A 19147-nucleotide genomic window follows, 5' to 3' on the forward strand; every position below is an offset into this window, starting at 1 on the left:
TAATTCTAATTTAGATAACTGCAATGTAGAAAAAAATAATACCAGTATCAAATTATGCATTACAAGCTTTATATGTTCAACATTTTCCTTTACATTAGTTTTTGTTACTATATCTTTACAAGGCATATCAGTAAACTTAAACAGTTTAAGCCGGTTCACTTTAAAATACCTTTCATAAATAACTTTTGATTTAACTTTATTCTTAATAAATAAACTAACGTTCGAAAATATTTGTAAAAAAAATATTGATTTTATCACGTTTTGATTCGAATTGTTGATAGATGTGCACTAAATAACATAACTTTCTAGTTATTTTAATAAGTTATTCAAACCAAAAAAAAATATAAAGTAGCTGTTAACAGACAAAAAATAAAATCTCTGGCATTTTAAGGGAAACCTATTAAATTTACTTGGGCGTTTATGAAAGTTAGATACCTTTATCAAGCTGAAAAACTATTTGAATCACTGTAACAATTATTAGTACTCATTAAGTCTATTTCAGCAAAATTCAATTTTTTTTATATCAAACACTTGGTATTTTATCGTGAGCTGGTAGAAATTTTAGCAACTTAATTTAAAAAAAAATGTGTACATATTTACTGGAATAAAACTTTATCTAGTAAGATTAAAACAAAAACCAGAATAATAACAACTTTTAGCTAGTTATTATTAATTAAATTTCTAAATAAAATTAGCCATGAAGCAGCTTGTTAAATTAACTTTAATAAGCATTCTTGTAATTGTACTAAAATAATAATATTAAAAGAATATTGCACTAACTATCAATAAAAAGAATTAAAAAATTCTGTTAGCTTTGAATAATACTGATAAAACCTTGAAGATAACTTAAGGTGATCATTTATATTTGCTATCTTTTGAATACATATAATTCTGTATTTTATTCGTATCTCTTATCATTAAAAAGTTTTCTTTTTATTGTTTAAACTCCAATTATTAACTAAATTCAAGTTAGAATAACTTTCTTGAAAAATACTATAAGCATATTTCTTAAAAGGAATTAATAAACTTGTTTAATTACTCTCTGAATGTAAATACTGTACAAGTTTATTGATTTAAACCAAAACGTATTTTATTTTACACATGTATAACCTCTTAAAAACTAGAGCTAAGTTTTTAATTGCTCTAATTTTTTTAAGTTGAACAGTTATTTAATAATGAGTTAATAAAAACTATACATATTTACAGTAAGGCTTGATACAATACACATAAATTACAGACAATTTTTAAACGCATGTTATTGTAAAATACGTACAGATATTAAAAAAGTCTTTATGTAGTAGTTGAAAAATAAATCTTAAAAGCTTATGCTTAAACATAATAGGAGTAGCTGTTTTATTGAGAAACAAAAAGTTATCTTAAAAATCAAAGAAATTTCAGCAGTAAAAGTCATTATAGCAGAAACTATTTTTCCGCATACCTTCTTTAATACTAATAATTTTGTTAAAAAAGCAAAAATTTTATTATTATTGATTAAAAAAGCAAAGAAAAAGCTGAAAAGTATCTATAAAGTTTTTTTCTTTATATAGAAAAAAATAAATAAATATTAAAAAAAAACAATTTTGAGACAATACTAAACACAACACTAGAAAAAATTTAACTTTTTCACCAATTTATAAATTTCTTTTTAAGTTGTCAAACTTATAAATTTTATTGCACCTTTTTGGTTTGAAAATATTTTATGAAAATAAAATCTTTAGCCGGCTACTTAACAAAAGAAAAACTAAAGAGTCTAAGTTTTACAAGTAACTAGTTTATTTGCTTAAAAAATAAATAAATTTTCACCTAAAATCATTTACACAAAAGTTATCTCAGTTTTAAATAAAAGAATGCACAAAAAAACACCATTTTCTTGGAATCTTATAAGCTTTATACATTTTTTTTACTATATATTTACACAAATTAAAATATCGCCTTAATAATTTAATTTGTAACTTAAAAAACAATAACAGCAAAAAATAAAAAAATATTAATTACTTCAGTATGAAAAACAGATTTTTATTTATTCTTTATTACGTATTTTATAAGTTTTAATTTGGTTCGTAAATCTAAACTTTACCTAAAATCATTTATAAAAATCAAATATTTTATGAGTTATGTATAAAAAACACTACTTTCTTAGTAACTTCGAACAATTTTCGAATTCCATCATCGGTTCATCTAAAAATGTTAATATAGTTAATACAAAACATAAAAAAAATTCAAAAAAAAATCTAACTATACTTGAAGCTAGTGCTTCTATAAGAATATATATATATGTTTTTAGTCAAAAACTTTTTTATATCAAAAGTTTTACAGATGTTTAAAAATATTCGTCAAAATTTACTATCTATTCCATTATTACGTAATACCTAATTTTGTATAATTTTATTGCTGTACTTACAAGTTTGTTTTTCATTCAATAAAACTTGGCTGAAGACGCGTATTAAACGCAGAAACAGCTGTCCCAAGCAAAAGTTTATTTTGTGTATTTTAGTTCTATATATATATATATTTAATCAACTAGTGTTTTATTTGAGTTAAAAAAATATGATATTGTATATTCAAAAACTGTTATTCCGAACTTCAAAAAATTAATAATAAATAAAAATTAAATAAGTTTTTCCCGAGGTTTATATATTTGTAACTTATTTCCACAGCTGACATAATGTTAAAGCTAAACTACAAAAACTTACGTGATTTCATTAACAAACTGTTAACTTAAATTTATCAAAATAGTTTTAAAATATTTGAACATTATTTACCAATACCATGTATACCCAAGTTCTGTCTCTAAACAATCTTCATTTTGTTGGTCATTTAACAATTTTCTCAAACTTTCCTTACTCTTTACACACAAGTGGTACAATATTTGTTGTGTTAGTTAAACCGTTTTAATAGAATATAAACTCGAAAATCTATATTTCAAAAATGTTGTTTCTATACTCACTCATTTTTTTTTGGAACTTGCCAATTCTTGATGAATTTTTTTTTTTTTTAATTCACTGACAATCCATTAACATAAACTGATTTAGTATTTATAATGCGAAAAAATTAAAACTTAAGTGAGTAATTAGTTTATTTTTTTAAACTGGTAAACATTTAATTGGGTATAGATTTTGCATACACAAGAGTCTTTGAATTTTTTATTACTTTAACGAAGAACTTTTTTAAAAACAAAACTAACTATAAGATTTATTACAAATAATTAAGAACATTTTAAAACACTCCGGTATTTTCGAGTACATGCTATTTGCTATACTCGAAATTTATTATTTTATTTTCATATCATTTCAAATAAAACAAATAATTAAATACAAATACATATTTTATATGTCAAAACTCACGGGTATTTTCGAGTACACACTGTTGGCCATGTTGGAGAGTTTCGAAGCCACGTCTCTCACCTGGTCCTTCAAATCGTCCACTTGAGGCACCATCGAGCTGTAACTCGATAAATTCGTCAGGTAGCTGTTAGTACGAGGGTTGTTTGAAATTTTCTTTTTTATAAATTTTTTAAACGATAGTCGTTACTATTATGTTTGGCTTTTCTCAAAAAACTAAGTTGTTGTCGACAATAAAAAGGTTTTAGTATATTTAGAATGCATAATCAGTAAAAAGTATGAAGTAATTGAATACTAATTTATGATGAAAACCAATTTTAATTTCACATCTAACTTATTAAACTTGTATATATTTATTTAGAAGAAACACTGAGATTGTTGGTAGACATTGTGTTCAAAAATTTTGTTTTATAAAGCTTTTAAAATCACAAGTTACATACATATAGTTTAAACATTAATATAAACAAACTTTTTGCCATTATTCTGATTATCTTCTTGTCCGTTATTGAAATACGAACTGCTGCTTATTGAAGCTTGACCTTCGAATTTCGCTCGTCTTGTGGCCGACTGTTAATCAGTTTTTACATAAATTAACAAGTATTTGCTAAATGTTAACTAATATTATTTAATAAGAAATAGTTGCTGACTATACATTTACTGGAAAAATTTGTTTTGACTGTAATTTAATAAGACTAAATTTGAAAATCTTATTTAACTGGTTTGTATTTACTGTGAGCTGCTTCGTTTTTCAAAAAAAAGTAAAACTTAAACTTTTAAACAAACTTACTCTAATATTTTTTTAAGATAAGATTACTATAAAAACGTTGACTAGTTATAAAAGCTAGTTTTACTACTTTCATAGCAATAGTTAATCAAACCCATTTTTTACTTATTACAATAATCAACAAAATGTAATGAAGCCGCATAATAATTTCTATTCCCTGACTTCCTTAACTTTAAAACTATTTATTATCTTACATTTATATTCGTTAATAAATTTATATATATAAAAAACAAATACCTCATATTTATTTCTACTCCCTAACTTCCTTAACTAAATAGTATCTTACATACGCAATTGTTAATAAATTTATGTATAAATCTAACATATACCTCATAATCATATTTTTCGTAACTTCATCTATAAATACCTTTATTATCTCACATACACAGGGTTCGTGCGCAAAATTCCTTTTCATTTAGCCTGACAGAGACCTATTTAGCCTGACATTTTTTCAAAGTAGAAAAAATCACCTTCAGAAGGCAGTTTGGGTATTGGGGGGTCTTAATTAGCAAATCAACGCAATAAAAGTATTCACAAAACTACTTTTAAAGAAAATATAAATTAAAATGAATTATTTTTCAACATCTATCAATCGCTTACCCAGCAACTTGAATATTTTTAACGGGTCATTATAATTTCTGCTTCAAAGAATTGTTATCTTTATTAAACTTTGGGACTTAATTACATCCACCACTTATCACCCATATACAGGGTTCGTGTCAATTAGTACTTGAATTCGTCAACTATAAGTTACATGACTGGACCAGAAGCTTTTATTAAAACAGAAATGTGAATAAGTTTGAAAAGAAAAACAAAATGTAATTAAACAAATCTCTCAAAAACTTATACTAATCTACTAAAAACAAAATAATGAAGATTCTTAAAATTATTTTAGAGATTCAACATAAGGTTTTAAGCACTTATTTTTACAAATACTGACTGATTTTGTCTTTAATAACTAAATCTTTATTTAGAAATAAATTCACATCTACATTTGATCTTAAATAAAAAAATTTCATGCATTTGAACTGACAAAAACTGAGATTCTCAAATTTTTAAAAATAAAAACTGATTTAGCCTGATTTAGCCTGACGCGCACGAACCCTGCATACACTTTTATTAATAACTTTATGTTAAAATCAACAAAAACCTTATAATTTTTTTTTTAATTTTCTTAATAAAATATTATATAAAACTTATTTTCTTATATATTTGTTAACAAGTTTCTTTTATAAACAATCAAACAAATACCTCGTAATCATTTTTCTCCTTACTTCCAAACATATCAGCGCTAGATATTCCCTTCATGTTAGAATCAACTTTCTTCTTAGCCGGTTGGCTTTTTGGTAATTCTTTCCTGTTATGCAAAACAAAGTTTAATTAACGTCATTGAAATAATAACTAACTATTTACTGTTTTACATATTTATTAACACGTTTGTGCATGTTTCAAAAATTTAAATGGTGTATTTGTAAATAATGTATTATCTAATTTACAAAAGTTTTTCTTGTTTTATAAAGATTATGGGCAGATATGGAAAAAAAGTTGAAAAGTTAAAAAAGATCTCAATGATTCAACATATCAAGTAAACTTTTAAATAAAAAATTAATCAAACCTGAACATGCCACCCGACACTTTGTGAGTCTGTATTTCGACGATGTCGTTTTTGTCTTCGGCAGTAGATTTGTCGTTGCGGGAGATGCTGCTCATGTACGGAGAATTGTCGTCCTTTGTAATTTCGTCGTCTGACGAAACGTACGACCTACTGTTGTGTTTGGTGGGTTCCTCCTGTGTGTATTTATTATTAATTATAATTATTTTTCTTTACAGTCTTAAATCATGGGCTTTTCCTGTGAGATGTTTGATAATGTATTTATTTATATTTAATCATTATTACTTTTTTGTCGTGAGTTTCTCCTGTATATAAACACAAACAAATGTAACACACCTGACTAATAGTTTGCATACTAATTCCGTGCGAAAACAATGCTCTTTTATTTCCTACTGAAGCCATTCCAAGTCGGTCGTTTCTATCTTCCTTTAAGCCTGTAGACCTGGTGTAAAGATTAGTATAGATTTTAGTATGTTGAAATTCAATAGATAAACTGTCGACAACAAATTACAAAACTTTATTTCAGGGATTCCCAAAGTGGTTCATATAACACTCCTTATGGGTTATTTTAACAAGTCACGGGGCGATAAGATGCAAAGGGTGGCCATGACTAGCAAAGGGGCCAATTAAATTAAATACTATGGGTTTATATTGTACAGCAAAAAAGTTTTGAAGGCACAATTTACAGGAGATTTTAACTTTACACTAGATATTTTCGGTATATTATTTAAAGGGGGCGAGATGTTTTTAAAAGTTTTTTTAAACACTGAAGTAGGACATTAGTCATTTAATTTTATTGATCAATTTTGTAACCCAGCTTAAACTGAATAAATACAAATTTGAACAAACTTGACACTGGTAGTGGTGACAATATTTTGTTTAACTGTTGGTTGTATTTTCATGCTTGCAGCCTTCTTTTCCAATTCGTCAAAATCATCAACGACGACTCGCTTCGATCCCAGTTTTGATCCTCCTTTCTTTCCGAAACCCGCTGTAAGTTTTCATTACATATTTAAGCAAAATTTCACAACTGATATGAATTTTAAAACATTAGCTAATTTGAGTTGCTTTGACTGGGTTTTTAAAAAAAATTAAACAAAAAACAATCTAAAATATTAAGACTTGTAAATTTTGCACAATGTGGTATCAACTTGGTTCTTAAATAATTTTCGTAAATTATTTTTCTAGAAGTTAGATTAAAAAGCACATTTCTTCTTTCTGCGGAAATTACCTTTCTTCTTTTTCTTGGCAAACATCCCAGTAGCCGGTTTCGGTTTTGGGGAATTCCCTGAAGTTAAAGTGGCACCCAGGATCACTTTCGGTTGAACTTTTTCCACGGCTTCCTGTGTCTTTTTGACATCATCATCGCGTTTTGTGACGTCATCGTCGTCGAACGTTGGCCAATCACCTTCCACTTCCGATTCTGTAAATTGTGATGTCACAGTTACAGTAAATTATTTTTTTTTAAGATATAAGTAAAACATTTGTTAAGACAACTTTAAAAAATAATTAATTTTTTTTAACAGGTTTGAAAAAGTTCTAAACAGCAAACTTAAATAATTAAATTAATCTATATATCTGTGTTTCTATAAAACTGTTATTCATAACCTGCTATGTCTTAAGTTAAGTTTTTCACAGAATTAAAGAGTGTAACTATTAACCTTAAAAATTCAAACACTCAGATAGTAAAAATCTTACTTTCTACATTTGTCCAGTTTTCACTAATTTCTTCTTTATTCGGGTTTTCAACAACTTTTTCTACAGTTGGTGATTTTTCTTCACCTTCTGTTTTATCTTCCACTTTCACTTCCACCACTGGTGCATCGACTTCAGCTTTTTCAATTTCTTTCGCAACTTTTTCTTCGTTTTTGTCATCAAAGTCGCTGAAGAAATCTCCTTTCTCCACATTCTTCTTGCTGACACCGTTCTTATGCTCAACTACTTTCGGCGCAGCTTTTTCTTGTGTTTTGGTGCTCCAAGAGTCCAACGCAAGATTTACGCTGGGCCCTCTGGGAGCTGTGTGAAAAAATTGAAATAAAAATAGATTATTTATGTTTAAATCTAAGATCCTAACATATCCCAAAGATTGTTTATACTAAAATCCAAAATTGCGAAATTTATTATCACAATCATGCCTTTAAAAGTTTATTACCCTAATACAGGGTTCGTGCGCGAAATTTTTTTCATTTAGCCTGACTGAGACCGATTTAGCCTGACATTTTTTCAAAGTAAGGAAAATCCTCTTTAGAAGTCATTTTAGGTATTGGGGGGTCTTGATTAGTACTATTGTAGTCTCCGACTTCAACCAGCTTTAACTCAAAAATATTTTGAGCTTTAAAAATATGCTAAAAGCAACTCATAGCTTAGTTACAACTCAATAAAATAAAACTAAGTTGTGAAAAAGGTGATTGACTCCCCACCCCTTATGCCCCTTATATAACGATTTCAGTGATAAGTTTTAAAATAAGTGTTATATCTAATCTAATACTAGTGTAAAATTTTAACACATAATATTAAACACAATTGTTCAATTTAATCAAGCCCTATAAAAACATTACAACCAGAAGATTTATAATAAAACGACGTGCATTGTCGTGTATTATTAAGATAAGTATTAAAATTCAAACAAACAGCTAAGTTGCTGAACTGTATTTTTTTCATGAATTTTTATAATTATGACGTATACAAGGTACTCAAAACAAAATAACGAAGATTCTTAAAAAATTTTAGAGATTCAACAAAAGGTTTTAAGCATTTATTTTTACAAATACTGTCTGATTTTGGCTTTAAAAACTAAATCTTTATTTAGAAACAAATTCACATCTCAATTTGATCTTAAAGAGATTTCTCAATTTTTTTTTATCAAAAATTTTCAAGCATTTGAACTGAGAAAAACTGAGATTCTCAATTTTTTAAATAAAAAACTGATTTAGCCTGACGTTTTTCAACTTTTTTCAAAAAAACTGATTTAGACTGACTTAGCCTGATTTAGCCTGACGCGCACGAACCCTGCTAATAGTATTTGTTTGGTTCTACAAGTAGTATATTGCAAATTAAAGAAACAATTTAAATTAAACTTTATAATTATTTTTCTATTAACATTATTTTTCAGATAATGCAGTTTTAAAATGAAGATTTAAAATAGCTGAAAAAATTATAATACGATAAAAGTTATTGTTGATTGATCCAATTTTTCATTTGAATCCAAAATATAGAAATTTAAACAAAAGATATCTAATAAAACAAAACAAAAAACCAATTAAAACCAACCGGCTACTGTATTTTTATCTTTTTTCGTTTCATTTACTTTCGGCGCAACTTTTTCTTGTGCTTTCGTGTTCCAAGAGTCCAACGCAAGATTCACGCTGGGTCCTTTGGAAGCTGTGAAAAAATTGAAATAATTTTATATTACTTTTGTTTAAATCTAACATTCGACATATTTTTTACCACAATCATACTTCTTAGTTTAATAACCTTAAATTTTTTAGTCTTACATGCAGTGATATAAAACAAATTAAAGAAACCATTTAAACTGAACTTAGTATGGCTTTTATATTGTTGGAATATTTTCAGATAACGAGGTTTTAGATTAGTTAACTTAGTAAGGATTTGAAAACTTTAAAACTATACAAGTTGTTTGGAACTAATTCCACTTTTTATTTAAACCAAAATATATAATTTAAATAAATAATAATAGCAAACTACTCAGTATCCTTCTTTCATTACACTGATATATGTTTCTGTGTGTTAAACGAGTCAACACACTTCAGCTGAGCTATGAAAATAAAGGAAGTACTTTGATTTTTATATTTTCATAGCTCAGCTGAAGTGTCTTGACTCGTTTAACACACAGAAACATATATCAGTCTAATGAAAGAAGGATACTGTATAATTTCTTCTTATTATATATCCCAGTGAACTTTAACAAAAACTTAAATTTATTTTTGAATACATAGATTCAAACAAAGGAAATCTAATAATAAAACTACCAACCAACTGTTCTAGGTGCTTGAGTCTTGTTGTTGTTCCTTGACAGGTTAGTGGTGATTCTGTTGACGCTCCTGGTTTTATTATTGGCAGTTATCGGTTTGCTGGCTCCCAGTTTCATGCTGTCAGTCATTATCAGGTCGCTGAAAAAATCTTCCTGTTTCTTGGCTTGAGGTTTCGTCATTGGTTCGTCTTGCGATGGTAGGTGGATAACCTGAATTAATTATCAAACAAAGTATTAGACATTTTGTTTATAAGTTAACCATAATAAAAACATATCGATATTAATGCTAAGACATTACAACCTATTTTAAAATTTTTCTAATCTGCTACTTTGGAGTTAAATGGATTATTAAAAACTAATACAAATGAGTTGGTGAGTTGCCTGAGATACAGTAAACAGAAATAACAAAACACCATTTTTGTTTAATTTTTGAAACTAGCCAGATTTTTACAAAAGGAACATTTTAACCCCAATTAGGTCACAACGAAAATTATAAATATTCTAATCAAGTTTGAAACTGCAAAAATACATTACACAAAAATGAGATACAAAAATTATTAAACTGTTGTATTGTTATTTCCAATAAGTTAAAATTTTTTTTTTAATAATTAATGAACCTTTGTAGAATAAGGCAGCCTTTGATATCAACATGAGCTTGTATACAAACATGTTATGATTTTTTTTAACGAGGTGGAGAACGATATTGATAATTAATAAAAACTTTAACAATATCCAATTTTCTTCAAATTTTGACAGTAAGTCCATTACTAATATTTGTATGAATTCACTGTAGGATTTTTTTGTCTTAAAAATTAAAATTTTATAAAAAAAAACTTTTTTTGTTTGTCTTTTCTAATTTTTTTAAATATTTTAAAACACAACATTAATCTTCGTTTGAATTCTAAAAGGAATGTTTCCTGAAAATTTAAGGTCTCTAGCTAAAAAATGAAAAAGGAGATAGAATTTTAGTGAAAAGATAAGTAGATGATTATTATATTAAAGCGACATAAAAAATGGAAAAATAGTATCACTTCAAAGGTAAGGTTTTGAGGAAATGTAAAATTTTCAAAAGAACTAAAAATATTTGGTTTAAACTATTCTTTATGTATTTAAAAAAATTAAAACAGTTTTTCAGATATTATTGTCAAATAAAGTTAAAATTTTAATGTTATGTAATAAAAATATGTTTTCGTCAAATAAAGCCAAACGTTATTATGTACATACAAGGAAATAAAAATACATAATTAAGTTAGCTTAAAAGCAATTAAAACTAGCTTATATATGTAGAATGTACTGTATTCACATTTTATATATTAATTGTGTAGGTGGTATTATTCTTTAAGTTGATACCTCAAACAAAAAAGGACACTTATCAATAAATAAAAAGTTTTGATACTAAAACCAGAAAAAAATTCTTTAAAAATGAATCATAATTTAACTATAATAGAGTTTTATATTTTGAAGTTTAATATGAAATCAGTAAACCAGCTTCAAGTAAATATAAATGTTTCAATTCCGAACCCTAAATAAATTAGACACCAACATTTTGTAGACAATTTATTTTATAAATTTAAACAACTTTGAAAAAATTATAAAGAGGTAAAGTATACACATTAACTTGTTACATAAAATACTAAACTAACTGCTTAGTTATAAAGAACTCAATTATTTACTTAAACAAAAAACACTTTGATTCTAAAATTATGCTAGATAAACTTTTGTGTATATATCAGTTTATCTATGGAAGTGTCCTTGCTACAGATCATCAATACTAAAAAGCTTACAAAATCTGCTTGTTCAAGTAGGGTACTTGTTCAATATGTTAATAGAAAATTTTTGCAGTTTTGTAACGGATATTTTACTAATTCATACAAGATGAAGGCATTGGAAATACAATTAATTATTTTTGTAAATTTATAGGAAAATTTTGCAATTTTTTTCTGACTTTAAATAACTTTTAATTAATTTTTACCATTTGAAGGGTATGGAAAACAAGAAATTTTGTAAATTAAAACTGACAAAATCTAACTTTTTTTTTAAATATTATCAAATTTCCTTACTTTTCCTGACTTTTTTTCAATACCCCCCCTTTTTCCCTGACTTTTGTAACTTTTTTAGATTTTTCCTGACTTTTCCTGATTTCCTGACTTTTCCTGACCGAGTGGCAACCCTGGAACTTTAACATTAATCAAAATGTTGTTTACTTTATATATATATATAAATAAATTAAATATATATATAAATATATATATATAAAATAAGGTTATTATTCAAACTTGAACACCTTCTACTGAGCCCACTTGAAGGGCTTTTATATAACTTATTGGAAAACTAAAATTTTCAAAAATACTGGTACTTATGAAACATATGTACCAGTATTTTTGAAAATTTTAGTTTTCCAATAAGTTATTTATATATATATACATAATCCGCAAAATATTCAAACAGTCAAGGTACTATGATTCAAGTTAAATTTTACCTAAATCAAACTACAAACGTTAACTCACACTAGTATTAAATATCATAACTCAAATATTAATACTAAACTATATCAGTATTTTATACATTTAATACGTAAAATACTTAACAAATATAAACACTTACAAGTACTATGAATTATCTTAAATTTACCCAAATTAAATAACAAGCGTTAACTCACAAAATTGCAGCAAATTGAAAATAAGATTACAAACAAAAAATAGCTTTAATTTATACCAACTATACAAGTTATTTTGCTCAATTATAAAGACGAAAGTTTACATTGGTTTTAAACTAAATAATTTTTTGACTTTAACAATTTAAATGTCAAAACAGAAAATAAAGTTAAAATTAGTGCTGTAATTTAAAAACCGTAATACAAAAGAAACTATGACCTAGTATTTTTTCAAAAATGTTTATTAAACTTGCCAACTCAAACATCAAAACAAACACTAGTAGCCATTTACGAAATAATATCAGCTTTTTTAATCAAAAACAACTACTACTCACACTAGTGCCATACTTCTTCATTGCATCTTCTGCGTTCCTCCCCACAATCGCTTTGTACCTGGCTGCCACGTTACTGCTGTACTTCTGCTTGCTGTCCTTGGTGGTGCAGCCGTTACTCCTGAAGTACGAGGTTGCTTTCATGTTGCCGCCCACCTGCATCGACCTCAGCTGCTCCCATGTCCACTTCTGATCCAGTTGGACTGATCTGTTGATGATAAAATATTATAATTTTAGTGTATATTGTTGCATAATGGTATAATACAAGTATAAGTAAGACCAGTAATAAAGATAAATGTTAATTTGTGATATCATTTTGTGTATAAAAATATATCTAAGTCCACTTCTGATGTCTAATGAGTTTTTTTTATCGTTTTTTAGTCATATAACTTTTATTTTCAAACTTTTTAAAAATTTGTTGTGTCATAATTTTCTAAATATCTCAAGAAGCATTTCGGAAAAAAACTGAGATAGTTATCTCAAAAAATTTAGGAGAGATAGATTATTTGTTAATTTTTTTTTTGTTTCTTTAGTTTGTGCCTCCCATAAGCAGCATGTTGCAATTTGTAGCAAAATAAAAACTCTACAACAGGGTTTCCCAAACTTATTTACTAAATCGCCCTCTTTTCAGTAATTTGAAAAAAAATCGCCCCCAACGATTTTACAAAGTAGTTTTTCTTTTGAGTACAAACTTTTGAGCTAAAAAAAGTTGTGTTTGAAATGTAATTTAGTCTGGTACTTCTTATGCACGCACTTTTGTGTTCAAAGTAGTTTACAGGGCTTGAGAAAACAATTTACAGTTATTTTCTTAGAAGCCCAGTAAAGTGTATTAAAATACGTAATTATTAAAAAGCCTTGTGTAATCTGTAATCAATCTTGTTTAAATATGAACTCTTTTGAAACTAATGAAACTTTTAGGTCAGTGGTGGACAACTTTTGTAGTCAGCAACTCATATTTACTAAAATATCTTTTCTAGTTTCAACTCGTTAAAAAAAGGTAATTGCGGACTGCATGATTTAAAAAAATAACAAACAAGAAAATTAAAAAACTCGAGCGAAATTGTAATATTATTGTATTTAAATCATACAAATGAATTATGTATTATTGTGATTTGGAAAATACTATTGTGAACTGAAAACGAAATGAAAGCGTATTTCAAAATGTTAAGTATCAAAACACTAAATTTTATTTATTTTGCACAAGTAGTTTTCAATTTTCTTAGCGGGTCGAAATTCAAATGGATCTGCGACTGGATCTGAGCTGTACGTTACCCATCTGAAATTTTAACTGAAACCTGACATTATAATAATATAACAAATTTCAGACATTTAGAAGTTAATACTAAGTAACTTATTTAAGCCGCACAAAATACTTAAATTATTTTATAAATAGGCATATTTTAAAATAACTATGCAAGAGATTAAAAAACTATAAAATAATGTACAGTTTATTTTACACATAATAAAACAAAAATTAAAAAATAATTTCTGATCCAGTTTGAGGAAGTTTGATTATCTCACATGAAAAGTAGTTTCATCAACAGCTTCAGTTAATGCAGTAAATTTATTAATTTTAATGCTAAGATATATTGTAAGCAAGTTAGTTGTAAAGTTAAAAATTTAATTTTAAACTTTTTAAACTATTTGTTTCGTAGTACAACACCATGAAATAGTACTTGACTTGGAATAATCTTTAGGGAACTAAACCTTAATTCTAACAATTTTTTTTCTTTATTTAAATTCAAAAAAAAAATCCAATGTTTTACAGTTAATTCTGTGAACAGAAAGTAATAAATAAAAAAAACTTTTAACTAGGTTAAAATTTTGTTTTGTAACTGTAGCAGTCTTTTTGATGGCTTATTTAATTCTGTTTAAATTATTTTTTCTACCTATTAGCCTCTAATAATTTAACAGAGGAAAATAGTGAAAAACTAAAAGCTAGTGTTGAAGTGTTAAAATAAACTAAGCATGTTCTAATTGCTAATATATGTTGAATTAAGATAAAACAAAAAACAGTTGTATTAATAGTTTAAAATTCCTTATATAATAATAAATTTTTTAACAATAATAAATAAAGTTATAAAATAAAATAGAGTTTAAGAAACTTTTAAATGAAAACGTAGAAGTCATTTCAAATAGAGACCTCAAACTTATACTCTTTTAAAACCAAAAAATTCTTTTTAATAATTTTTATTGTTCTATTAATAAGAAAAACCTGTCAAATAAAGGTCTTTCAAACAAATATTTTAATCACTATGCTATAAAAACTTTTAGTATAATGTAAAACGACGAATATAAACTACAAAATTAACAAGGTCAAAATAAAACTATTAACAACTTTAAACGAAAGCCATTTAATAAATATAGTAGACTTCCACTTGAGTTTACACATTGAAAAAAATCAAAAAGTGCAAACTCAAAAAATTATTACCATTTTTTTTTTTACAAAATGACAAATTTAAATATGTTATATGCAATAATGTTAAGGTTAAACATGAAATCTACTAAAATATAAAACAAACTTTCATTAAAAAAAGAGATCTATACAAGCTGTTAAATATTATATATATTTTTTTATAGATATTTAGTTAGTAATAGACTTTACTGAAGTTAAATTTAAGAAAATATAAATTTGCCCTTTTTTAAGGGTAAAAAAGACGAAGTCAAGAGGAAGTCTACCATAATTAATATTTATTAGGCATTATGCAAACCTGTTGTAGAATAAATAGCTTAACAAAGTTGTTATTTTAAAAAGACTACTTAAATACAATACAAACCGGGCTAAATAAGAAATATTTCAAAAGATCAAATAAAATTAAAAAACTTTCATAAAATAATGTCTGCTACTGAAGTTTAATATAATGTGAAGGATAAGGTTCATGACTGCTTGCAAGATTTTCTAATCTGATTCTTAATCACTAAAATAGAACCTTAAGTCACCTCTTTTATAAATATCTAGATTAGATCTTTTTCTCAAGATGCTGATAACTGAACTGAAAGCTTTCTCAACAACATAGCTAGAAGGAAAAGCTATAAACAACAGTCTAAATTCCTCTCAAATGATTTGATACTTTTGCCTTAGTTTTTGTTGAGTCCAAAAGCTTTCATATCGTTCTTTGGAAGAAATTACTTTAAGTTCAACGTCAGTTTGTAAGTCTGAGAAGGTTTCCTGTAAGTCGTTTACTTCAAAAGTATCTGCCTCGAAGGGATCCATGTTTTTATCTATATAATAGCTTTTTTGTGTCAAATCTAAATTTTACTACTTAATATGTTAAAATTGTTAAAAATTCCAGATTTTTTCCAAGTTTTTTTTTGCCTAAATTGTCAAATTTTAGAATTTTCCAGGTTTCTAGGTAAATTGGCAACTCTGTATAGTTTTATTTCTTAGTCTAACTTAGTGACTTTTCAAAAAAAAAAACTGGAAATATGTGGTGATAGTTAATAATAAATAACATAGATTTAGATCATAGATTTTTACAAACCATTTATGATCCCAAATAACATATATGTCAGGTTATAAAATAATGAGAGGGATTCCAATCGTCTATGATCTATGTAATTGTTAAATAAGGAAATATTTACTTGAAAGTAGGAGTCATAAGCACTTAATTTTTTTTTCTATTTGTTACATAAATAAAAGAAACGTTTTTGTTTAAGTTTCACCTCAGGGTCAAATAATTAATAGCAAGCTAAAATTAGTAAAATAGCAAGAAAAAAAGTAAAAATCTTATGACAGCCCAAAATTTTAAAATCGCCCCCTTTTCGCCCCCTTACTAGTTATCGCCCACCCTTTCGCCCCCTTACTAATTATCGCCCCCCAAATTACTAAAATCGCCCACTTTGAGAAACCCTGCTCTACAAAAAAAGTTTAATATTTGAAAAATATGAAATACCCCCTCCCCTATGGCTTTGTTGTATTTCAAACTCATTTGAAATCTATTTGTAAATTTTAGCTATTTGAAGATATTTTGTTTAAAGGAGTATGTAATGAACTATATATAAATTTATGTAGCCTATTGTAGTGTAGTTTGTTTTTACATGTTTTATAATGACTGAACTATTGTATAAAAACACATAAAACAAGAATGTGCTGAAATTTTTTATTTAAGTAAAAATCAAGAATTTATTGTAAATAAGGCTTTTAATTTTTCTAATATAAAGTGTAAACCGTTCAAACTCTATTTTTTAAACATTAAAAGTTTCTCATCTTATAAGCTATTAACTGTGAGGTTAGATATTAGTTTTTAAGTCTAATGAGTAAAATATAGTTTAGATTTGTATAATTCTGTGTTAGATACCTAATAAAACTTAAGGGCATAGGGGGGTTAAACCACCTTTTTTGCAATTTAATCTGTTTTATAGGGTTTTAATTGAGCTACAAAATATTTTTTACATATTTTTTAAAATCAAAATAATTTATGAGATATAGCAGGTCAAAGTTGGAGACTATGTTAGGTTCCTTTAGGAACACTCAAACTAAAATGGCAAATAACTAGAAATCACTAAAATTCTATCTACTATTATGTTTTTTGAGAAAAATACCTAAAACTTTTAGGAAATGTTCCTTGCAATATTTAGAAAATTCTGATGGAATAAAATTTAAAAAATAAAATTTTATGACAAAAAACAATAAAAATATTGTTTACTTTTTAATCATTTTTTTATAAAATTTTTATCATGCAATTTTTTGAAAGTTCTTTCAGATAGAATTTTCTAAAAATATTAAAGATTTTCCTGAAATTTTGAATCATTAATCTCAAAAAACATAGGAGGAGATAGATTTTTAGTGAAACAGTCTTTTTCTGCAGTTTTAGTTTGTGCCTCCTATAAGGAACCTGTTGTTGCCTCTTACTTTGACTTGCTTTATCTCAAAAATTATTTAGAATTTTTTTAATCTGTAAAAAAACATCTTTTAGCTTAGTTTAAACTCTGAAAAACAAGATCAAATTGTAAAATGTAATACCCCCTATGCCCTTAATAAAAATACCTGATAAAAGTGAGGTGGACACCCAGTGATCTGTGAACTCCTGAGCAGTCAATACAGAGAAACACTCCGTATGGTATTGATGCCCATGTAGGGTTCTTTGCACCACAGTCAAAACATACCTGTCATATAATTAAAATATTCATTTAAAGTTAAAGTCTAGAATACAGCGAAAAAAACACACATTTTGCAAAACATTTGATAAGTAAAACAAATTATATAAGTAATCAGAATACAAACTTATTTTTAAAACATTAAAGGTTTTAAGCTATCTGATTCTTTATAGTTAAAGTTTTTAGTTTAAGTTATATTTTTTGTTTTAAAGTTATGTTTTGTAGTTATATATTTAAATTATTTTATCCTAATGGTACAAATTATATTTCTTTAAATAAAACAGTAAAGTTTTTTTATAATTATTAATTTCACCAGTTAATCTTTATGTATAAATTTTTATAATATATTGTAAAACAAACAAAAAAATTATTATTAAAATAATGTCTAAAAACATTTGTTCTGTAGGTTTAACTACACAGATTAAAGTTACGGATTTTTTTTTAAATTTCCAATCTAATATTACATTTGTATTAATCCTGTACAGTGATACAAGTTTTATTTTAAAACAACTTTACTAATTAAACAAGGAGTAATGTTAAAAAACTTAGTTTTGATATATAGTTGAAAAAATTTATTAAAATATTTAATTAAAGAATGAAAATATTGCTAAAAATATAATTTTGTTTAAAGTTAAAAATACCACTATACTTTAATCTAAATGTTTATATTACTTTCACTAGCTTGAGGACATTGAATAGAAATTATATAAAAATAATATATTTTTAATTTTTTTTTTCATAAAATAACATAACTTGTAACTAAATAATTAAAAAAAAGTCCATTTCTAAAAATTTAAGAAGAAAATAAAGTAAAAGAAAAAGAAAAACAATTATTTTTGTTCAATCTAGTATTTGGTACATTTAGTCATTTTTAAAGTGAAGAAAATTCTAAAAAGTTTTTTACTTGCTGCAGATAAAAACATTTTGTATAATTTACTTATTAATGTAGAATTGTTAAGCTTCAACACCAAGTTATTCTTCAGTTAAATAAAAACTGACCTTATTAGTTTTGACAGACTGAAGTTTCTTGAAAATTAGCCTAATGTCATCCAGTGGTGCAACAGTCATTTTAATATATTTCACCTTGCTAAATAATCTGAAAAAATTTAAAAATAACTATATTTTTGATATCAGTTCAAAATATACTTTTTTATGGTTATTATGGTAAAAAACCATTAAAAAAGTATATTTTTAAATTCTTGAAATTTTACTATAATATCAATTAGAATTTGAATCTTTACTAATATGAGATAACTTAAAAAACTATAATTTTTTTAAATTGTTAATTGAGATAAATAAAAACCTTTCACAATATTTTTTTCATACTTAATTTGTCA

General features: G+C 25.8%; 1 protein-coding gene across 1 annotated transcript; it reads right to left on the minus strand.

Moving 5' to 3' along the window:
* Positions 1-1420: 1420 nt before the first annotated feature.
* On the minus strand, positions 1421-18902 carry LOC145834413 (uncharacterized). Its single transcript, XM_082941838.1, has 14 exons — positions 18810-18902; positions 17701-17819; positions 12717-12921; positions 9731-9938; positions 9008-9118; positions 7436-7753; positions 6969-7160; positions 6587-6728; positions 6074-6179; positions 5741-5913; positions 5377-5482; positions 3811-3908; positions 3345-3468; positions 1421-2178 (listed from the first exon to the last, which is right to left on the minus strand). The coding sequence occupies exons 1-14, from the start codon at positions 18876-18878 to the stop codon at positions 2167-2169; spliced, it is 1983 nt and encodes a 660-aa protein (XP_082797964.1). The 5' UTR covers positions 18879-18902; the 3' UTR covers positions 1421-2166.
* Positions 18903-19147: the final 245 nt, after the last annotated feature.

The sequence above is a fragment of the Thalia democratica genome, chromosome 4, assembly GCF_965202585.1.
Source record: "Thalia democratica chromosome 4, ktThaDemo2.hap1.1, whole genome shotgun sequence".
Classification (NCBI taxonomy): Eukaryota; Metazoa; Chordata; class Thaliacea; order Salpida; family Salpidae; genus Thalia; species Thalia democratica.